Here is a 24,638-nt window from a genome sequence, read left to right as displayed (position 1 = left end):
AAAAAAATAAAAGAAGAAAAATGCAAAAATCTACTGGATATGTGCCAGTACCTGAAACCCGAATACCGAGAGTTTTATGAAAAATTAGAATAAGATGGAACATTATTTTTAAGTTTAAATTTAAGGAGCATTAAACTGTGTACTTAGCATATAAAACGTATTAATAAACATTTTGAATTGATTATAGTTTATTATTAATATTAGATACTTTTTTCAAAACCTAAATAAGCCAAAACATCGCATAGTAATCAGGTACAACACTGTTATATATCCAGTATACACAACATTGTTGATGGGATATTTTTTTGAAATAATTTTTTTGTGCTTACTCTGTGTAAACCTGCATAATTTGTTTACACATCTGTAACTTTAGCTTGTTGTTAAGTGAAATTGATTTTTTTTTCAGTGCTTATTTTCATAAATAATGTTAATATGTTTTTTTCATCTCTTGCATAATCTCAATTCTGTCGCTTATAACATTGTTGTGGCCCACTATTCAATTATAAAACATACAACAGTAAAAAATACAAACCGGACCGTGCACAGAACTTGTCGCAGTGAACGTGTTAAATTCAACCACTACCTTGACATTATCCCTCAGTTTAATACTTTATGTAACTATTGAAAGTTTTGAAGTTTGCTGCAGGCGCTGCATGCAGCCAAAACAGTATTCGAACTAAGCCTGACACTAAAATATCTGAACACCCGTTTGGTTCATCACAAGATTCATCACTTTCTCCATTTAAGCGTACAACAGGATTATTTTGTTCATATTTACATTCCAAAATAAATCTCAATAATGTAGTGTATAAAATATTTTATGAAATAAAAGTACAAATTGTAACGAGCACTATTTCTTATTGATGATTCGCTTTCTATGGTAAAACCTTTATTTATTTTAGTTTATTATTTACTACATGATTCAGACGAAATCGCGAAAAAATATTACAAAAGCTATTGTAGTGTAAGAGAAAAATAATACGGTTTTCGAAAGGGCAGGTCTATTAACGACAATTATACATTATAAAAAAAAACTATCGAAAAACGAAAATAATTTCGTTTAGAAGAGTTAGATTTTTATACAATATCTAGGTTGTGACACAATTTTCGAGAATGATGGAGACATACAGCTTTTGATATTATAGTATTCGCCTTCTTCTTCTTCCTCTTTATAAGCAATTCTGCTTGTTCATGCTGTATGGAAGGATGTCTCCATCTTTTACTCGGTCGTCCTATACTTCTTTTGCCGATTGGTGACTTAACTCTTGCAATTTTGACGACACGGGTCTCCTCCATTCTGCTTATGTGGTTATTCCATTATTTTTTTCTATTTGTGTCCATACACTGTATGTTACATTTTTTTCTAATGTCTTCACTTCTCTTTCGATCTCTCAGCGTATTTCCTGTAATTCTTCTCAGTACTCTCATCTCTGCCGTTTCCAGTAGCCTTTGCGGTGTGGCTGTGTCGGGTCTTGTTTCTGAGGCATATGTCATTGTTGGTCTTACACTGGCTTTATAAATTTTTGACTTTATCTCAGTGTTAATGTGTCTGTTTCGCCATATATTGTTATTAAGGCATGCTGCCAGTCTATTTGCTTTTTGTACTTGATCTCTCACTTCTTTGTCCAGGACTCCATAGCTAGACATTATAATTCCCAGGTATTTTATTTCCATTACTTGTTCAATACTGATGCTATTAACTTCTATTTTACATCTGGTTGGTTCTTTGCTGACCACTATTGTTTTAGTTTTCTGAGTTGACATTATCATATTAAATTCTTTTGCTCTTATGTTAAATCTGTTGACCAGTCTTTGCAGACTACCTTCATCTTGGACTATCAATATTGCGTCGTCTGCGTAACAGAGTATTTTTATTTCTTTGTTTCCCATTCTGTATCCTCTTCCTTTGTTAGCGCTTTTGATGATTTCATCCATGATCAAATTGAAGAGCATGGGGCTCAATAAATCCCCTTGTCTTATTCCGCTGCCTATTTCTATAGGTTCTGTAAGTTGTCCATCTATTCTGACTTCCATTTTGTTGTTTTGGTAGATGTTTTCTATAGTTTTTATAATATTTAGGGGAACTTCTCTATTATACAGAAGATGGATTACATCTTTGAGTCTGAATCTGTCAAACGCTTTCTATAGGTCAATCAGACACAGAAATGCTGGTCTATTATACTCTAGTGATTCCAATGGCGGATCCAAGGGGGGCACGGGGGTCATGACCACCCCCAAAACAAAATTAAATATCAATCAAATAATCCTAAGAAAATAATTTAAAACCCATCAACCTTATAAGCAGGAAGTCAAAAGTTGAAATGATTCAAACTCATTTATTTTAAGGGTAAGTGTAGAATTATACGGAAGTCTTTTTAATTGCTCTTTAAAAAAATCAACAATTCTAAATACAGTAATACCTCGACTAAGACGTCCACGAATTCAGAGTTACGCTATTTTCAAATTTTGTTAATTCTTCATTTGAGTGCCAGAGAATCGTTCGATTATCGATGAGATAGAATTACCGCCCGCACATTATTGCTCATTCAATGTACATGACATGAGTTTTTGCACGAAATCAGCACATTTTTATTTTGTATTAGGTAGTTCTTATCTTCAGTTTTGTCTACGAATTGGTTGTTTGTAATTTAAATATGTATTTATAACTGGGGGCTGCTGTCCAAGGTATTTGTGAAACTCGTAGTGTTGAAAGGCATGAAGGTCATCTTTAGTTCCAGGGCGAGTTAATCATCAAAATATACAACGCTCTTGAAACAATTTCTACGTGGAAGGACAGTAAAATGTCAGCTGAGACATTTTCATAAATGGAAACTATTAGGAGACAAGAATTTCTCATTTCAGTAATTTGTCTTAGTGATGTTTTAGGTACAACTGTATGACTTAGTCGTCTTTTTCAGTCACCAAAACTAGATTTGAAGTAGGTTACTGAGGCCATAAAGGACACTAAATGCATTCTTCAAAATAAAAGATCAAATGCTAAATCTGTTTTTAGCAAACTTTACTATGAAGTAAACAAAATAGCTGAACAACTCGACATTGAATTGAAGATTCCTCGTATAGCCTGTCGTCAAAATCAATCTGCTCTCTCTTGCGAAGATAATTTCCGAAGATCTATTTATTTACCCCTTTTAGACAATATCTTAACGGATTTAGAAGAACGACTTTCACCGAAAGGTATGAATCTATTTAATCTTCGAGTTGTTTTACATAAAACTGATAACACACCAGAAGATAAAGTTTCATTAAAAAATTGTTGACGCCTTCCAGGATATTATTGGACGAACTACTTACTGCATATTCCACAGTAGAATAAGAGTTTTCGCTGTAGTTTCAAAAGAGGAAAAGAGTCGTGCAAAATAATGGAAAACTTCCAGATTGTATTTTAGAAGTATTAGAAAACTGCGATATTTATAATATGTATCTAAATATTAAAATATTTCTGCAAATATTAATTACACTGCCAGTCAGTGCAGGAACAGCAGAGCGTTCTACGCTTAAGCGTCTAAAGACTTGGTTTAGAAATAGAACTTCGGAGAAAAGGTTAACTGGTTTAGCACTCATCAATGTGCATCTTGAAATTTCTCTAGATGTTGGTGCAATCAAAGAGCGATTTGCTAAAACGGATAGGCGAAAAGAATACATTTTATAAAATTATAAATATTTACTTATCTTATTCTTATAGTATTTTTAATAACTCTTTATTTTTTATTTTTAATAAAACTTTAATAAAATTTTATTTACCACTCGCTACCGGCTGTTACTGAGAATTCGTGAGAAAAATTTAAATACCGAGTGAAAAAATACTTCACTCACTTGTAGACTAATATGCCTAATTATAGAAATAACTATTCTTAAATTATATTATGTTTTTTGTGGCATAAATTAATTTAAATAAAATGCTGTTTACACTTCTTAAGGTTCCTTCTTCATTACGGAAGGGTTACTACAACTACAGCAAATTGCTATCTCGAGCTGTTCTTAGTATCGAATGTGTATCCTTGCCTGTCCAGTCTCTTACATTCATCAGCCAGGAGCATTTTCTTCTTCCTGGACCTCTTTTTTCTTCTACTTTTCCTTCCATTATGAGTCGTAGAAAGTTATATTTTTCTTCTCTGTAAATATGTCCTAGATAACTCGTTTTTCTGTTGTTTACAATATTTAGGAGTTCTCTCAGTCTTCATAATTCTCAGCATCTCGTTGTTTGCCACGTGCTCTGTCCAAGAAATCTTCAGCATTCTTCGAAAAACACACATTTCAAAGGCCTCATCTATACGCCTCATACTTGTAATCCCGAGAGTCAATATTTCCAATCCGTATAGCAATAAGGAATAAATGAATGTTTTTACAAATTGATATCGATATCCAACGTTAAGATAGAGTTTATTAGTAATGTTTAATACATTCATTAATGTTTACACTTACATTGAGTTATTGCATTTAAATTACTTAACATTGGTTTATTACTTATTTATCCTTGGTTTTTTATCGATTTTGTAGCCATAGGATAGGTGGGTTTAAATAAATTGTCTTTAAAATATCTAGTTTAAACTGACAGTCCTTGATTTTTCAGTATTTATATTTTATTAACTTTCCTTTGGTTTAATAGTTTTGTACACTTGATTTTACTATCATAGTGTATGTGGGTATAAATTATTTTTTTTTCTGGTTTAAGTTTAAGACCCCTTAATGCTGTACCCTTTTTTGCACCCGTAGTGTATTTGGGTTTTAATAACTTCTCATGCGTTTAATATATCGCTTAAAATATTTATTGAGAAAATGGTTCCCCCCTTACATGAGGCACAAATCATATCAATCGTAAAGGTGCAAAAATCTTAATTCTATATCAAAATCACCCTCAAGACCCATGACCCCCCCGACAAAAAACTTCTGGGGATCAGCCACTGAAAGGTGCAAAAATCTAAATCCTGTATCAAAATCACCCTCAAGACCCATGACCCCCCCTGACAAAAATTTCTAGATCCGCCACTGAGTGATTCCTCAGTAATTTGCTTTACAACGAATATTGTATCTGTACACGATCTTCCACTACGAAAACCCTGTTGTTCATCTGCTAAACTTATCCTCTGATTTATTAGCACTTGTAAAATTTTAGTTGTAAGTTTTAGGTTAGTATTTAACAAGTTTATACCTCTGTATAGATATATAGTATAATAGACACAATTGAAAGGTATCAGTATACATGCGGAACAATTCACAGGATCAGAACATTGACGAACAAGACAATAAACGATATATTGATAAAAGTTTATAAGACAAGAAAATTGAAAGGTTTCAGTATATTTCAGACTTGCGGAACAATTCACAGAAATATAGACGAACAAGACAAGAATGATATAAAAGTTTTTAAGACCAAGTCTCTCACAACTATGTCTGCGTTGGACGTGGGGTGAACTGGGTAGCTTTACGCTGCAGCCGGTCCCAAGCCCGGAAAAAAAGAGAAATAAAGGAGTTGTATAAAAAACCATGGTTCAGCTAGCCCCCTAGTAGTAGAGAAGCATACGCGCAGCGTCTGATCTAGAGTGGGTAGCTGCAAAACTCGTTTGTCCTCATGTTAGAGGAGGCTAAACTTAAAACAGTGAAGATTCTTCTCAGGGGATTGCTACGGCGAGGAAAACAAAAATCACGGCCCCTAGTTTCGGCCAGACCTTTGGTGGAAAAGTTGTGCTAAGGATCCTCGAGTTAAGCCTTAATGCTTCCAAAAACTTAAAAAAAAAATTAGTCTGATGAGCTTGAGCTATACACGACAAATCATTGTTCGCATAAATCATGGAAGAATAAAAAATCAATACGAAGCGAACCTAGATAAAGCCCAGCTTGGTTTTAGGAAATTTCTGTAAAGTTAGCATATTCATTTTACAAGGCCGGAAAAATTGTTTTGACTATATTCTTTTCATAGACCAGACAATATTTCTCTTAACTACAATATCCATATAATATGGCAGCTACGAGATGTAGTCCATATTTATTGCTGAATTTGTGGTAATTTAAAGTACCCCTCACACCGTGTGCTACCGATCTCACTATCTTAAATTGGCAAAAAATGGAAATAAACTAGTTTTAAGATAAGTACACACATTGTTAATTTATTGCTGTAGTTCTGAGCCTTTTATTAATTCATCATCTTCCGAGAAACAATGAGTACTGTAGCTTCCGAGATACAATGGGTGTTGTAGTTTAATTATGAAGTTACAAATAATTTTTGTGTTTTGGAAAATGGTGAAGCCATAAAAAGCATTGTTGGCGTTAAACTGAATCAATAATTTAAATAAAAACCATGTCTGAACTGGTCTTAATTACTAAATACATAATTTTTCATGTGTACCTAGTATTCGCTATAGTTTGTGTGAATAAATATATGTGACCACTTAGATAATAACTACTTAACATAGATTATAATATATTTTAAGCTTTCTCAAAAACCTGTAAGCCTTTACTGTAAAGTTAGCATAACCATTGTTTCTCGGAAAAGGTTACAGCAATATATTGTTGGTTGACGTAAAACTTCCAACAATAAATTAGCAATTAAATCCTTGCGGTTCACTTTTCTAGTTTCATAATTTTTGGCTTCTATTCTATTTTACTTTAAACTAATTCTTCTATTCAAAAAAGGAGATAAAAAACGGCCAGAAAACTACAGAAGTATAAACTTGTTAAATACTATACTTGTTAATACTTCTCTAGAAGAAAGGACGAAGAAACATAATGTAAAGGCAAATCGTTCTTGCCCTATATATCGGGGGTAACGGACAGAATTGGACGAATACTTAAGAAAGCCAACGTAAAGACCATTTTCAAGCCTACAAAGAAAATCAAAGACTGCTTAAGATCGGGACAAACGCGACCCATTAGCGACGACTGGAGTATACCGAATACCATGCACATGTGGAATGGTATATGTGGGAACCACGAAAAGACACACAAACACAAGGATAAATGAACATAAAAGCCATTGTCGTTTAGGACATATCGACAAATCTGCCGTGGCCGAACACGCTTTGGGAAGCGGAGAACATCGAATACTGTTTGAAGAAACGCAGATGCTGGACAAAACTTCACAGTACTACCCACGGTTGTATCGGGAAGCGGTGGAAATATATAAGCACCCAAATAATTTTAATCGGATAGAAGAAGGACTGAAAATTAACAAGACATGGATAACAATATTAAAATCCACAAACACCCTTCCTGCCAAACACGAAGAAAGGAAAGCTACTACGAACGACGCCACGCCCTCTCAAGCCGAAACCAGTGGAGTGGAGGCGAGTGGGAAATATAAATACTGCCTCCGTAGTACAACGCGGCGTCAGTTTCAGGTTACAAGCGAAGCAGTAACATCTCCAGAAGATGCCAACCCCTAGTGTTGGCGAAACGTCGAGAACTAATCTCAGAAGACAACGGCCTAACAGCCCGAGGTTTAGCAGATGAACAACAGGGTTTTCGTAGTGGAAGATCGTGTACAGATGCAATATTCGTTATAAAGCAAATTACTGAGAAATCACTACAGTATAATAGACCAGCATTTCGGTGTCTGATTGACCTAAAGAAAGCGTTTGACAGAGTAATACTCAAAAATGTAATCCATCTTCTGTATAATAGAGAAGTTCCCCTAAATATTATAAAAAATATCGAAAACATCTACCAAAACAACAAAATGAAAGTCAGAATAGATACAGAACCTATAGAAATAGGCAGCGGAATAGGACAAGGGGATTCATTGAGCCCTATGCTTTTCAATTTGATCATCATCAAAAGCGTTGACAAAGGATGAGGATATTCTGCAAAGACATTTAATATGACAATCTCATCTCAGAAAACTAAAACAATAGTAGTCAGCAAAGAACCAACCAAATGTAAAATAGAAAATTGATGGCATCAGTATTGAACAAGTAATAGAAATAAAATACCTGGGAATTACACTGTCTAGCTATGGAGACCTGGACAAAGAAGTGAGAGATCAAGTACAAAAATCAAATAGACTGGCAGGATGCCTTAATAACACTATATGGCGAAACAGACTCCGGACACTGAGATGAAGTCAAGAATTTATAAAGCCAGTGTAAGACCTATAATGGCATATGCCTCAGAAACAAGACCCGACACGGCCACAACGCAAAGGCTACTGGAAACGGCAGAGATGAGAGTACTGAGAAGAATTACAGGAACTGCGCTGAGAGATCGAAAGAGAAGTGAAGACATTAGAAGAGAATGTAACGTACAATGTATAAATGAATGGACACAAATAGAAAAAAATAATGGAATAACCACATAAGCAGAATGGAGGAGACCCGTGTCGTCAAAATAGCAAGAGATAAGTCACCAAGCGACAGAAGAAGTACCGGACGATGGAGAGACAACCTTCCATAGAGGTATTAATTCGCCAATGAACAAGCAGAATTGCTTATAAAGAGGAAGAAGAAGAACTCATAATGGGAAAAAACCGTAGAGGCAGAGAATGGATTGCTTATTTCAATGTGCTACCCATACGGAGTACAACACAGACCCGAATACTTTATCGTACCCATCGTATACTAACCCCTTCATAAATAGGTATTATAAGAGGTTACTAACAACAAATCTTTTAATACAAAGATTAGATACGACTGGCGTGAAACTAGGTCACTAGGTTATTTTAAGTACGTCTATCAAAGATAGGATAACTAAGTTTTGTGTGTAGACACTTTGATAATAAATGTTAGTATGAATTAAATAGAAGAAATCAATATATAATTCAAAAACTGAGTGAAAAACTCAACGAAATCAACTAAAAAGTACTTGGCTATCATTTTTGAAAAATTATACTAGCTTAAAATGACGGTGATAATTGGGTATTGATATCATTATTCGTTTAAAGATATTAGAAAAAATATCCATTCAGTATTTCCCACTCACCCCTGCATAGTAATACTAAATCGATTAAAAATATTAGAGAAGCTATTATAGGAGAACAACACAATTTTCATTCATATTTATAACTTTTGAAAAACCCTTAGACTGAGTCGATAGACACCATTTGTGGATTCCTGGGGAACAAAATAAAACAAAGGATAAAGAAAGCAGCTGAAAATGACAATTGTTAACACACAAAACAAAAGAAAAAACAACTGATTTGACAACGAACGTAAACAATCTATAGAGAGTAGAAATAAAGCAAGACTAGTGGTTAACATCAATCGGAGAAGAAAGGACCAGACAAAGAGACATTGAAGATAAAGAAGCGTAATAAAATAGAAGATATCGATAGAAGATTTTTTTTCACTGACAATAATTTATCATTGTCCCTTAACAATAATATTCATTTTGCACAAATACTATCCATATACAATCGCATAAATACAAAAACTTTCATATTTTAAAGAAATGAAAACCTGTTCCACTACTTTTCAGATATAACTATAATATTTAACAAAAGACAAAAAAAACTGGTCACCTTGTGTAAAGTGATACTGTTGATACACAGGTCATAAAAATAGGTAAGGGCATGTTTATTTAGGTGATAACTGCCCATAAAAATTTATTTCTCGTTTAAACACTTTGATTTATTGTTTTAAAAGGGTGATGACAGCTGCACTTGTTCACACTTTTTTTGCTAATCATAAAAATACAAATAAAGTGTGAAGGGTCACTTAATTTATGCATGAATGGCAGGTTGTAAATATAAATTTATAGATGCCTCCTTAGGTATATAGTGCAGGCAACCTATAAGACAAAATTTGTCTTATATTTGTATTATTTAATAATGTTAATAGTTTGCAAATTTTTTGCTAAAACTTTCTGTTGGTTAATTATTACGTTCGATAGTTCTGGAGCTTTCCACAGTACTCTGCACAAGGCAGACTTAAATAACTTCCCAATAGTTAAGAGGACACGTCCTATGAGCATGACACATATTACATATACACACATGCTAACCTAAACCTTGCTCGAATCTGCAAATCACACACTGGTTCATTATATGGTACTACCGTTTCCCACGGTTTCCCAATTATATTGTACGGGGTAGAAACATGGACGTTAAAAGCGCAAATAGTTAAGAAACTTAAGGCCTTTGAACTTTGGATATACCGGAGAATGTTGAGAATTCCATGGACTACCAGGGTCAACAATGAGGAAGTGCTGAGAAGGGTGGATCGAGACAAGAAATTGTTGAGAACAATAAAAGTACGCAAGACTGTGTATCTTGGACACATACTGAGGAATGATAAATATAGTCTTCTGCAGGTCATCATGCAGGGTAGAGTCGATGGCAAAACGGGAATAGGTAGAAAGAGGAAGTTATGGCTGCGAAATATTCGAGACTGGACAAACATGACTGTAGACGAATTATTCCAAGTTGCAAAAGACATAGAAACTTTTAGAAATGTGGTCGCCAACCTCAGTTAATGGGGACGGCATAGGAAGAAGACTGTTTCCCAATCTCAAGTTGTAACATCATGTTACCCAAGTACAGGTAAAAAGTGTTGCTTAAGCGATGGAGCAAAGATCTGAAACTTCTATGAGCTGGGGTGACTAGCGAACTTATAAGGAGTAGGATTTCAATACGAAGTTCAACCACGATTTTATACCTTATGCCTTTTCGTGTACTGAAAATGTCATATGAGATAAGCAAAAAGAATGCTTTTTATGCACGGCAGAATGCCGTTAAGATTTTTTTGCATGTTCGTTATCATGAAAACTAACAAACTTAAGTGGCATGAAAGAGAAAATCACGGACACTGACCTATTAACATTAGATGTGTAGGTCATAACTAACACCTTTTGGGCACCAGCAGCCCTTACGCCAATTTTTTTAAATAGAATCAATACTCCTCTATCGATTCGTAAAATGGCATAGAAGAGAAGTGATCGCAGCACATGCGATTTTTTTTACAAAAGAAAATTCAATTTTCACGCATATTTTCCTAGGAAACCCCACAAACTGTGACTCTTCTGACTCTACAAATAAAAAAGACAGTGATACAGATACAAAAAAAATTCTTTTTTCTCACCCGACTAGGTGTGAGAAAATTCTCGACACAACGCGTCCCAATTGCTAAGAGAGAATATTCTAAGAACTGAGAACATGACTGTATCTATAGCAAATAGGTCTAAATGTCCCCAATCAGGGCCCTTCAGGCGAACCTATAGCTATACTGCCTATTAATTGAACAAATAATGAATATATTAAAATAAACGCCTATATTCAGGTATATCTAAGGAATTACCAGTTTACAGTGATCTATTAAACTCTGTCTCTCAATACCAAATACACTTTCAGTGAATTGACATAATTGAGACAGTTTTAATGAGAATTTAAATTGAGATAACAAAAATCACAAATAATGTCGTCAAACATAACCTAAGAATTTATCTCTAGCATTGTCAAATAATCCAAGGGCATTTGTTTAAAATATAAATATCTAAATATTATATTATTATAATAATCTTTTGAAAAAAAAATATAATTAATAAAAAATCGAGTTTTAAGATAAATGGGATTTTTCACATTTTGTAAATACACAATATAATAACAATAATGACTAATTTTATTTAATAAATTGCAATAAAACATTATTTATAGAACACAGTATATTAAATAGGAATTATTGCTGACATATTATATTTTATACCTAACCTTGATGATAAAATATTTGTTAGTATTTAATTTTAATTACATCTTTATGTTTTCTCATCGCTACTTGAAATAAAAGTAAGAGTTTTTGTGTAATATATTCAAATGATTGCTCTAGTTTGTTTTGATTTATTTTTAAAAGTCATTAGTGAATATTTTTACATTGAGTTTGTAAACAATGTTCTTATAGATAAATCATTACACAGTTGATGATCAAAGTTTTATAATATTTTGACAGCTTTGGTGGATTCTATGAAGTGTAAATAAAAATGCCTGGTTTTTTGAATACTTGGAATTTGATGGGCAAAGATTGTACATTGTGAAACATTTAACTAGGTAAGTACATAATATACATGCATTTTAAACAGATAATGGGGGACTATGTCAAGGACTTTTTTTGTATTACAACTGAATTACTGCATACTCCAAATTTTTGTTAGATATTTTAAGAATGATGGGTAGTAAATTGATTTAATGATTTTAATTAACAAATTTGAAATGTCAGCAATAAATAGGAATAGTACAAAAAATTTAATGGGCTAGATTCACTTCACTAGGTAGTATACAGAATAGAAAACAATAAGTAATATCCTTTGATAGCATTGAAGCAAAATATTAATAGATAAGATAAAAGAGATGTATAACAACATGAAAAAGAAATAATTACAATAGGATGTAATCGCAAATAAGTGTGGATAGTATTAGTATGAATGTCTTTGCTATATTAATATTTAATTTAAAATATTGTATTGAAATTTTGAGGTTATAGCATTTTTTTAGATTATGTGAATATATAAAATAGATATAGTAGGTACTTACTGATCAGGTTTGATTTTCTTTTTTCGTCCTCGCTTTTTGGGCCCTGGCATAAGTTGGTTATTGACAGGGGGCATTTGATGCATAAGATGAGGGGGCCCCGGAGCGGCAGGAAGCATAGGAATAGGGTCATCATCAATGAAACTATAGGGGTCCTCCAACTTTTCACATTTAACTTCATGGTTATGTGCAACATTGGCAGGATTTAACATCAAATCAGCACTAGTTTCATAACCATCGTCATGGGGTTCAAGTTTCATATTTCTAGGAAAAAAACAATGAAAAATTCACATGACCCATAATTTTTGCACAGGTATCACTTAACACTTAATTTGTACATACAATTTGAGGGCGTGTTTCAAGTACATCATGCAGGTAAAGTGTATGTACAGGAGGCAGGATGGATTCAAGGTCTGGAGGGATTACCTATGTAATGTTCTGTTATTTTTTTAGTGTTAGGCAACACGTAAACACTGAAGGCAAACTGGTGTTGTGTAAACACAATACAGTGGTCATCAAACTGTTAACTAAACATCAAATAAAATGAAAATAGTTACAAGGCTGTTGAGAATATATCGAGCGTGAAATAAATCGTTATGTCTAATACTGACAGTAGGAAAAATAAAAATAGGTAGGAAAGTTTAGAAATTTTCAAAGGATACAAATTATTTTGAAAAATATCAAAATGAAAAATAGTGGGTACACAATAATCAGGTGCACATAAATCGCTCAGAATAATAAGTAAATAAAAATGTTTACATGCGGCGCGTGCGGGAAATAAGCCAAGTGGACAGGGTCGCGGAGACTACTTACAGCTTGTACTTATTTGAGAAGGTCACCGGGTGGTTGTAGGAATCGTACGATAATGGTCCAGGACCAAGGCTGGAGACACCTGAATCCTGCCCACCACTGCTTCCGCCCGATTCCATTGTCGCTCCCAATAACGTGGAGGACTCGCGAAAAAGAGTTGCCACCTGCATGGGAGGATATTTAACGAGCTCGCGCTCGTTCCAATTATTTTAACTACACACACATTCCGTTGCTTCCCGCACTAGCTTTGTAAAAACCCAACAACAACCTCACCCTTTAAAAATAGTTCTATCTCTGTGATTGGTTCAACGAACGTTTTGAAAAATCAATAGGATGTTATCGGCCTGTATTTTTGTGGAACTTTGCTCTGGAGCTCATTGTCGGTGTCTCCGCCAGCGTCGCTTACTTCGACGCTCAACGTCGCTTTTTCAACAGCGCATTCTATGAAAAATATTTACCAACCAAAAAAAAGATAAATGACACATTTTCTAATTTATTCGCAGTTATCTCCACTGCTACTTTCACCCCTCAACGATAGAGCGCTCTCTTTTTCACCCAAAAATCAATAAAATTGCACTCTCAAAATCCAACAAATCACAAATGAATGCATTATTGTGCAAACTATTTTAATTATTTAAAAAAAATATTTTACCGAAAATATAATTCATGCTATTAAAAATAAAGCTTAAGAAAGCGTTTAAAAAGTATAATATGAGTTACTTCACAATTCTTTTGTGTAATATTCTTGTTTTTTATTTACAAAAAACCCGCTTCAACCTAATAAGGCTATTAGCCGAACAGTAACAGTTAATTAAACTTCGCTTATTAAATTAAAGACTTTTAAAAACAAAAGTAGGTTATCTATAGTGTTTTCTGAATTTAAAATGTCTTTAAGATTGTTTGGTAAATGGCATTTTATTCTGTGACGATTGAACTTTTCGCATTTTTCCACTAGCACTGTTTTACATGTACAATCACAAATTGGGCGTTTTCTTTCTTAAAAAATGTTCATGAGTCGTAAACGGGAAATAATTATTTACTTTCGTCTAGATACTTCGGGTGGTTGCCATGGTCCAATCTTAATCTTATTTTTTATCTCCTGAAGCTTTGATGGTGTGGATTTCCATTTACTGTTCCAGTTCTCGAACAGGTGCTTTATGAAATAGCTTTTTAGATCCATACTTACAGGTTGGGGTGCTTTGTGGATACTGTTGTCGTTTAAAGCTTCTTTGTCATTTTTATCTGCATCTCCGTTACCTTCTATTCCAACATGTGATGGGACCCAGAAAAACTTGTTGCTTAAATCTTTAGTATGCAATTTATTTAGTTCTTCTTTTGTTAGTAAAGTTTATGTTTGAGAATCTCTGTGCTGTTAATTATTGCCACTCCAACTCCATTTTCAGTTTTAGACGCTTCTGTATAGTATTCGGTGTAATCCAAATGGGAGTTAATTAGATCTCTGAAGAGTTGTATGATAAGATTAGGGTTCGTGCTATTTTTTTGGAATTGTAATAGACTGCAATTGACTCTATATGTTTTTGTAGTGATACATATAAGGGTGCAAATTGCTTCCAGTTAAGTAGGTTCATTGCATGATAAATTCTTCAGGAATATGGGAGATTGAACTTTGAAGAGTCATTAGCCATGGATATGTCTAAAATGTTATTTATTGGAATTCTTTAGAGTTTGCTAGAAGTGTAATTAAGGCGGTTAATAGCTTCCTACTAAGCTCTAGCGTGGGTTCACCTAATTCAGCTTGTATGCTATTTATGACATGAGTAGTGTTTTAAGATCTAACCCCCAAGTTTTGTGAGCTATAGGTACTTTAACAAGGCTATTTCGGCATGAAAGAACTAACTGCTGGAAATGACTTTGCCAATTTAACTGTTGATCAAGTATCACTCCTAGAAATTTTATTTCGTTTGTATAGAAAAGATTTTGGTTTTCAACCATTAGGTTCGGTTTAATGTGATTTTTTTTCTCTTGAAACCTTCAGTTCAACATCGATAGTAGTTTTAGGGAGGAATCGTATTAGGGACTATTTTTTTTAAGTTGCTGCTTTAAACGAATAAATCGGTCTGTATTGATACCCGTCATATATGTATTGTCTTTTATCTCCTATTTTTTTATGAATATTTCTCATATCATATTTTGCTTCTCGTTCTCCTATATCTTTACATGGTTTCACCAAATACATTTCCTTAGCTCTTTTAATTATATCTCTTAGATAGATTAGAACTGTTTAAATCAAGTCGTCTTCATTTTTGATATTTTTACGATTTCATTCATATTCTTAATAATGATTAACATAGTCAGATAGCAGATACTGTCTTTGTCTAATATAGGTAGGTTTAGTATGCCATTGGTGTCCAAATTTCACTAAAATGTTACGTAATATGTGTTTATTTGATCCAATGAATTGCGAATTGTATATTTTCAATTAAAGCATTTTTCGAATATCAATGATTCTAAAAATTACTTTCAGCGAACATTTCTTTAGCTTAAACTCTGCCCTCTAGGGTCCTTAATTTCTCCGTGTGCCTCTTATTACGTTATTAGTCGTTTTGAACACTTTTGCTGTACAAAGAAGTTTGTTGAGTTTATTTTTTATCCTTTTTTCGTAATTTTAACTTCCTTGTGTTACATATATTTCTTTTATTGCTATTTCTGAAGCTATTATTTATCGATTCAATCCAATCAAGAATTTGAATTTTTGCCGCGATTTATAACAATAATGACAGATTTAAGAAGTGACATTTGACATTATAAAGTAATTAACGCAAAACAGTTTTTGCTTGCGCAAAGTTAATTGTTTTTATTTTTTTAATATTGTGCGTATTAAAACCTATTGTAGAAATGATTGATCAATGTTGTAGTGAAATTTGTAGATATCATGCGCAAACTGCAGTTGATTAAGCTCATTCGTGCTTGTATACCTGTCTGTCAGCTTTGGCAAATAAGTTTTGGGAACAATTTTAAACAACTTGGGGTTAGCACCAAGTTCCGCGTATTTTTGTCGCGTTAGAAATTAAACACGGGATATTGTTAGTTTGTGTTATTATATTCAAGGATCAACAAGTATTATACTGTATAAATAATATGCGCGCCCATTTCCTAATCCTCCCTAACCTCACTAACCTTGTGTTTTGCTTGTTAAAAGAGAATACTAAATAGAGCCCATTGGAAATTAAGTAGTGTAAGTTCAATTTGTCTCTAGAACCTATATATTTTGTGTCATAAGCTGCAAAACGGCAATTAACTAAAAGGAATTAATTAAAAGTTTTGTTTTAGTTACATTTTTTAATAAAACATGTATGAAACTTGTCCTCTTATATTCCGGGTATGTTCTATTTGTTTATGTGTTGATTCCATTACCTAAATTACAAACTTAGGTTCAAGATCTATCTGTCTTATGTAGATAATAGGGGTAAAATATTTTTTATAACATTTCTATATTAGGGCAAATATTCCTGTAAGATAATCTGTTCCATGTATTCTTTCAAAGTTTCTTTGCATTTTTGATTTTCCAGTATTTTATTTTTACCTGTAAGTGTAGAAGGTAGTGCCTTTCATTTTATTGACACATTTTCTTTTGGTGGTTTTCTAATATAACAGTGTCTATTTATGGCCAAGGCTTGATTTTTACTGTAGCACCATTGGAGAGAGGGAGGGTGTCTATTTATAATTATGATCCATACAATTCAGCAAAATATCAATGTCCATTTTAAGTGTAGTAAATCTTTTTTGCATCAAGTGTTTACGTTTTATTTGATATACATTATATATGTATATATATATATATATATATATATATATATATATATATATATATATATATATTATATAATGTATATGTCATTTGTATATTTGTTTACACCATAATACAGTGTATCTTAATTTTCTATTGGTTTTGGTTATGGTACATTAGGGTAGGGCACATTTATGAGCCCTTCAGATACTTGATCTCTTAAGGCAGGTCCATTGTATCACACCTATCATATGAACTAGACCCGCCCATAAGTACATAGTATTCAGCATTTCAGGGGCCCAGGCTGCTCTAGGCTCCCATATCTGCTATATTCAGCAGGGGCTCCAAATCTGAGCTCTTCCTGCCATTCCGAATGTCTAATACCTTAGTCTTTATGGCCTCACAGAAAGCCACAAGCCTCTTTAAGGGTAACTTCCTCATTTACTGGTAATGCCCAGTGCGGGGCACTTCCAGAGAACATGTGAGGAGGTATCCTCATACTTCATTTACTAATTAAATATAAAAATAAACTTGAACTGTTTTTAATGTAAAATTTGAGCTTAGACTACTGTAACTCCAATTGGGTCATATATTCTAGCATTACTGTTGCCGCAACTTCTTGTGCTACTACTAGCAACATTAAATTAGTGAATTGTGTAAACAGTTTGTGAATTACATCAAAGTGAGTTATGGTTTTTATTAATTAACATGGAACAATTTATCTCCCCCAATAAAGATGGAAAAGACAACAACTCTCCCCCCAAAGACAAATTATTTGATCCATCTATTGATATGCTAGTAAATGATTTTGATGATGAGAGGACACTAGAAGAGGAAGAAGCCATAGCTGCTGGAGAGTCCCAGGATGCAGATGCTGAGTTGTCTACACTACAGAAGGTAAATTGGCTAATTGATATTTATTTATTTATTTCAACGGTAGAACCATTTACAATAAAATACAGAAAACTACTAAGGAGCAATTAAACAGTAAAAATTTGTACATTAAAACAGTATATCAAATCACATGAGGTAAAAAATATCATATTTAGATTAATTAGACTCTTAAGTTGCCTTTTGAAAACAATAATGTTTGTATAGAATGGATCTAATAGGTCGTTGTAAGAGCTGAGCATTCTCTACAAGGGAAAATTATGAGCATAATAAGTGTTATGAAAAGGAATATAAAAGAGTGCAGTGAATAATGGGGACAATTAATAACATTGTTTAGAATTTTAAACAAAAATAACATATCAGCTCTCAACCTATTGTTCTTCAGTATAGCAATGTGCAGTTGAGACATTATTAAAGAATAATCTACGAAGTAATTTTCAGTATTTCTTATATTAATATGTGCTTTAAAAGCTAAAGATCTTAGAAACTTCCGCTGAACTTATAGAAATGGGGACCAAACAACAGCAGCATTCAAGAGCTGAACATACTAGAGAGGAGTACAACAATTTGAATACAATAGGTGAGAGATCATGACTGTTACAATAAATAAAACCAAGATTATGAAATTCTGTTTAATTAATTTTAAGAAAATGGTTTCCAAATGTCAATGCACAATTCAATAATACACCCAAATATCTAATTTCAGTAACTGAATCCAAGAGTACATCATTAAGAACATATCTATTAGCTATTAGATGATTTATATGACCAAATGAAATACAAGAACATTTAAGTAGTTGGATTTAAGCTTAAATCATTTTGTTTCGACCATAAACATATATTATCTACATATTACAACGAAATAACTTAAGATCATTAGCAAATATATATCAAAAAATAAATATATGATTTATAATAAATATTGGCTACTATAATATAATTCGCGTGAACATAGCTTGTTTATATTTCTGTATGTTATCTATAATGTATGAGTATAGTGGATAATATTGTTATTGTTGTAACTTATTATTCACATAGATTATGTACTGTTTCTTTTTCTTCTATGTTTACAAGTTACATAATTACAATAATGGGGATTCACATACCTTTTTCTTGTGCCATATACTGTCCAAGCAGACTGAGACTTCATCTCTATGGCAATTAATAGAACCACTTGTTGCTTACAAAGAACACTCACTATCACTACTGTCAGTAGTACTACTCTATATTTCTCTATCAATTGACCAGAAAGTGGCCAAAATCAATGTTACCAACCTTAAAAAGTGGTTACTAATAAAAATCCCTCCTTTGTTATACACTTATACATTACAGATTGTCCAAAATTTTATATAAAGTAAATTATCTGTACAAGGTACTGTTATTTAATTGAAAATTGTAGCTTTAATAGTTTCAAACCTTCTTGCTAAATTTTAATGTATGGTTGAGGCTTTTGTGTGTGTGTCTGTGTGATTCCCCCTGCATAAAGTATATTATTCAGATATAAGTATAACTTTTGACCATTTAATTTTTCTAAATTCAAGAAAATATATAGGATTTTTATTTGACAATGATGCTTTTAATTTGCTATTTAAGTGTCAAAAACTAACAATAAGTAAAAATATAAGTTAAAAAAATGTGTAGAAGAAATTGTTTTAAAATATTTCAGTATTACATATAAAAACTAAACAAAATGCATGTTTGAAACTTACATAGTAGATATCACATTTATAACTATAAAACTTAATTTCTAACTTAGGACATACTGTACATATATTATCAATCACAGTTGGTAGCTCCTATTGTTCTAATATTTGCAATAGAGTCTTACAGGGGTACTGATTATTGTTATTTTATAGTTGAACATAAATTCTAGATGTTTGTATGTGAGTCATAAAGAAAGGTGTAGTTTGTTATAGAAACCAATAGGCTTTTTTTCAGCTAAAATGGTTTGTATATATATATATATATATATATATATATATATATATATATATATATATATATATATATATATATATATTAGTTTGCATAAGAACAAGATTAATTAATTATTCTGGTTCTTTTAATTATTTAATTACTTAATTTGTTGTTTGTGTATATCTATTACATTGCATTGTTTATGTATTACCTATCTATTCTCCATACTCAATTACATGTAGTATATGTCTCTTTCACATTAATATTTGAATAAGTCAATCATTTGATTTGATATTATTATTAGTTTGAACAACAAGTGTTTATGCCCCTTTATTCACTTGGATAAGTGATTATGTGACAGGATATGATTCATAAGGTTTTCAATTACATCTGTGTGGTATACTTGTGCTATTTAGAGGAAATAATTTCACAAAGGAGACCTTAATGCCAATCCAATCATTGTTGGTTAGTTTATTATCGTGTGGATATAGTCCTACTATCTGTAAGCAATAATTCCAAGTGTTGTTGCTCTAGTTAAAACGCCCTTAAATTTAGTAGTGTCAAAATGTTGTTACATCAAAGTAATACCAATGTTATTTCTATACCAGTGAGTAGAACACTTAATTTAAACTGATCATTTTAAGGGTACTTTACATTGAATTGTTTTTCAACAACGAATAAAATGCTGTTTGCAAAATTTTTACATCATAAACGCTGAAAAAGTTTAGAGGAAAAACTTGCTACACTTATTAGCTTTATTATAACTCTGTTATCCTTCAATTTGTGATATTGTATGGTTTATACTGGTATGTTTGTAGCATTTTTGTGTTAAATGGGTTTGCACAGCTTCATATTTCTACACAATATGTCCAGATTGGCTTCAGAATCTCTTATATGATTATTTTACTTATGATTGATAACTGTGATTTTCATCTGATTAGCCAGTCCATTTGTCTAGTTTTAAGAGTTACTTGTTGTTTCTTGCCTTTGATCTGGTTTATCCCCATTAGTTTTTAAAATCACTTAAAGCTGAGGTATTTTATTTATTTTGATTTTAAAAATTAAACCTGTCCTGATTTAAAGGATTATTTATTCTGTGTAATTTGGGAAAATATTTAAAAAAAAGGAGATATTTCTTTGCTTTTCTCCATATTTATCTTGTTTCTGTCCTAAGAAAATGTTTTCTGTAAAAAATCAGTGTAAAAGATTAAGTCAAGATTGCTACAGAAAGTGTCTTGGTATTATTATAAATATTATAAATGAGGACATGACTAGTAATCCAAAAATTTTTAGAAATTCGTTAAAAAGAAAATAATATAGAATAAAATCCCAAAAAGATGGTTTTAAATAATACTGTTAAAAGCTAATACTGTAAAGTTTACTCCTCAGAAAACACTGGAAACTAAATAATTTAGTTCATATTGGATTCCAGAGAACCAATTATGGTAAAAACTTTTTTTTGATTATCAAATTGGTATGTTTTGCAGGGTATACCGAAAACTAGAGGAGAAAGTAATGATTGCAAAATGAAATCATCAATAACTCCTCACAGTAGCGAGGTACAGGGTGATTATTGAGATGTCAAAAACAACAGTTTTCAATGGACAATGAGTTGGTCCACATATCTTTCTCTATATTTTGCACCCAAATATTCTCAATTGATTTTCAACAGGGTTGAAATATGTTGCTCAGGATAGAAATCAATGGAAGGGGTTATAGAGAAGAAGAGGAATACGGTTTTGTATATCTTCTATTCTGTCATTCATCTCATAATTTATAATTTAATATTTATTTAGACTTTGAAAATACTTTTTCCAGTTTGCCATGAATTCTACTTCGTCAATGAGCATTATTTTTCGTCTTTCCGTATTTATAATTGCTGTTGTATTTTTTAAATACATTTCAGTATACTTATATTAATGTATTTTAGGAGAGTAATATGCCCCTGGAGCAGTTGTTAGCTCTATACGGTTATCAAGGCGAGAATCAAGAAAACGAAGACCCTGACCAAAAACCTGAGGAAGATCAGGAGGAAGAACAGGAAGTCGAAGAAACCAGTCCGGAAATGTCGGAATCCATAGAAGAACAAGATAGTGTACCTTCTCCCCCAGAACCGTCAAAGTTGAGTGTTCTTTATGAGCCAATAGCCGACGACCAAGATGAATCTCGTTTACTACGCTGTAAGTAAACTTCTGTAAAAACTGTCATTAATGATAACAAATAGGTAAAATATTTGAATGTACTGATTTTGGTCTATTTCAGCTGTGTCATCTAGGGTAAGCGAAGAGGAGGATGAAGACTATGATTACAGCCCTGACGAGGAGGACTGGAGAAAGGTTAATAAGGTTAATATTTTCATCATTCATATACTAACTGCATGCATATATACATCTAACAGTTCAGATGGTTTAGACTTTGTTGCAAAAAATATCACTTTTAATATTTGAACGAGGGTAACAATTTTAAAATTATAATGCCAATAAAAATATTCATTATCTACATCAACAACATCAAACATTTAAATGTGTAGTTAGGTAGTGTCATAGCAGTATTCGTTCTTTTCACTTTTGTCACCTTTTATATATGGTTTTAATACTGTGACTTTTCTGACATTTGTAAGTATCTTCTGAAAACATATACATATTCATTGATTCTTTTGATTTCTATATATTTATTATTTCTTATATATTTACCTCCATGATTTATTCGAATCCTTTTTTATATAGAAAATGGCTTTACATTGATTCTATTCTCAGTTTTTCTATATACACAACCACTTTCAAATGTTTAGAACCATAAGGTTCAGATTTGGACCTCTTTAAGCCCAAGACACAGGTGTATCAGGGCCTCTTCCAATCCAGTGTTAGGGTACTGACCGAAAAGATATTCCATTACTTGTAATGCCCTTCTAATCACTCAGGCAATAAATTTTGTAAGAACTGGAAACAATTTTTACAATTTAAATTGGTTGAAAGAAATACTGACCCTATTAAGTTAGTTTTCACAATCCCTACCCAAACATTGACTTTGAGATATATGAACAAATGACTAAAAGTACTTTGGTTATATATTTATAACTTGTCATATTGTATTCTTTTGTAGATATGTTTTTTTCTATCTTTTCTAATTGACTTTTACCAGATAAGAGAATTTAAAGTTTGTCTTATAGGCCTAAAAGTTCATATTCATCTTGCAACAACTTTCTAATCACATACCTAAGATTTTTTTTTATTTTATGCGATCGCCATGTGAATAAAAAGCGATTTTCCCAACATTATTCCCATGCATCAACAATTTGTCTCCCTAGGAGACAAGGAATCTAGGAATCTGCCAAAATAAATCTAATTAATGTAGGGAACAGAAACTTATGCTGTTTTCGTTCTTACAATTTTTTTCATTGTGCTTTTTATATGCCTGGAAAATTTTATTAACTTACATATAGCAATAACACGCTATAAGAAGTATTCACTTCTTGTGATACTCCCCAAGTTCCACTCTTTTTTTTTTACCATAATTTATACCTCCGGAGCTGTTTTCTTGTGAATTTTATTTTTATTGGGAATTAAATTTAATGTTTCGGCTTTCAGGTCTATATTTTTAAAATAGTTGGTTTCCTAAAGCCTAAACTTCAAAAAAGGCACTTCCCATTTTACATTTTTACATCATATCACATACTATTCTGATAATACTAGTTTTATTGGCTATTGACTCACTTGCATTTCAGTATTTTATTTGATAAATTGGGCTGATAAGGTAGCTGGAAACACTATAAATGCATGGCTGTGGTGTGACTGTCTTAATACAGTGGGATCTTTCAAACATGGACTAGAAACATTATAGGTGATGTCATACATAATAATTTATTGAACTATGTTAGTAGGTAAACAAACAAAACATCCCTCTTTATAAAAGAAGACTTTTATCTATAAACGTGCCATAGATGAATTAAAAAAGGTTCTGACACCATTTTCTTCTATGTTATGTAGTATATTTCAAACGAATCCAAGTTTTCATATCTGTAATTTTGTGCACTCTCAATTTTCCTATTCGGCATTTACTAATTGGGTTTTTGCTCGCTCACACATAAACTGTGAATGGTGATGCTTGGTCCAGGTACTACTTACGGACCAGTTCCGGTTTTGTCTCACACTAGATAATTTATTTATTTATTTAATACACAGGATAACCCCATTAACAGTTTAAATAATTACAATATACAATATCACAGTTAGGATTCAAAACTTGAAATTACTTATAATATAAAATCAATATCAAAAAGTTTAAGAAATGAGACTAAAATTCTTACATACTAAAAAAACAAATAAAATATAACAAGAACAAAATTCAACCATAATAATATACATATCACAAAGCAAGAGTTTGACTGAGTTAAAGTTATATTGAAAATATCAAATTCGATAACATTTAATAGCCCCATGTATCTATCCAATGGGTTGTGAATGCCATAAGTTGTTCTGTGGAAAGGAATATTGAAAACATTTTTTTAACGTAGAGCTTGATGGGGAACATTAAAGTTAATATGACGTAACAGGTTTGGACAATCAATAAATCCACGTATGATCTTATATATAAATATAGCTCCGACATATCTCTTGAGTGAGGGTACAGATAATTATTGTTCGATAGGGGAATAATCATAATTTTCTATAGTAGTGTGATCATGGTAAGCACAATATCTTAAAAATGTATGCTGGACTTTTTCTATGGTATCAATATTGTTCTGAAAATAAGGGCGACCAAATAACTGAACAGTATTCTAAAAAAGTTCTAACTAAGCAACAATAC

General features: G+C 32.2%; 2 protein-coding genes across 14 annotated transcripts in view; one reads left to right on the top strand and one right to left on the bottom strand.

Annotated features, from left to right (window-relative positions):
• Nucleotides 1–19,080, bottom strand: part of Tdg (Thymine DNA glycosylase) — a 70,193-nt gene extending 51,113 nt beyond the window's left edge. Inside the window, exons 1-2 of one of the 3 annotated variants that reach the window (XM_072546301.1) lie at nucleotides 19,022–19,080; nucleotides 12,470–12,730 (exon numbers count right to left, since the gene is read on the bottom strand). In XM_072546301.1, the coding sequence (XP_072402402.1) occupies nucleotides 12,470–12,730; nucleotides 19,022–19,065 (305 nt within the window). In that variant the 5' untranslated portion in view covers nucleotides 19,066–19,080. Of the gene's footprint in view, nucleotides 1–12,469; nucleotides 12,731–12,808; nucleotides 12,850–13,279; nucleotides 13,668–19,021 lie in introns of those variants that run through there. The other 2 variants (XM_072546300.1, XM_072546302.1) reach the window with 2 other exon arrangements.
• Nucleotides 11,710–24,638, top strand: part of LOC140452199 (mesoderm induction early response protein 1-like) — a 42,141-nt gene continuing 29,212 nt past the window's right edge. For 2 of the 11 annotated variants that reach the window (XM_072546311.1, XM_072546309.1), the window contains exons 1-4: nucleotides 16,046–16,472; nucleotides 17,623–17,921; nucleotides 21,763–22,012; nucleotides 22,095–22,168. In XM_072546311.1, the coding sequence (XP_072402412.1) occupies nucleotides 17,733–17,921; nucleotides 21,763–22,012; nucleotides 22,095–22,168 (513 nt within the window). In that variant the 5' untranslated portion in view covers nucleotides 16,046–16,472; nucleotides 17,623–17,732. Of the gene's footprint in view, nucleotides 11,729–11,776; nucleotides 11,987–16,045; nucleotides 16,473–17,622; nucleotides 17,922–19,771; nucleotides 19,862–21,762; nucleotides 22,013–22,094; nucleotides 22,178–24,638 lie in introns of those variants that run through there. The other 9 variants (XM_072546310.1, XM_072546304.1, XM_072546313.1 and 6 more) reach the window with 8 other exon arrangements.

Source organism: Diabrotica undecimpunctata, chromosome 10 (genome assembly GCF_040954645.1).
Source record: "Diabrotica undecimpunctata isolate CICGRU chromosome 10, icDiaUnde3, whole genome shotgun sequence".
In the NCBI taxonomy this organism is placed as follows: domain Eukaryota; kingdom Metazoa; phylum Arthropoda; class Insecta; order Coleoptera; family Chrysomelidae; genus Diabrotica; species Diabrotica undecimpunctata.
The sequence above is the reverse complement of the archived record's forward strand: the minus strand, read 5'-3'. Positions and strand labels throughout refer to the sequence as shown.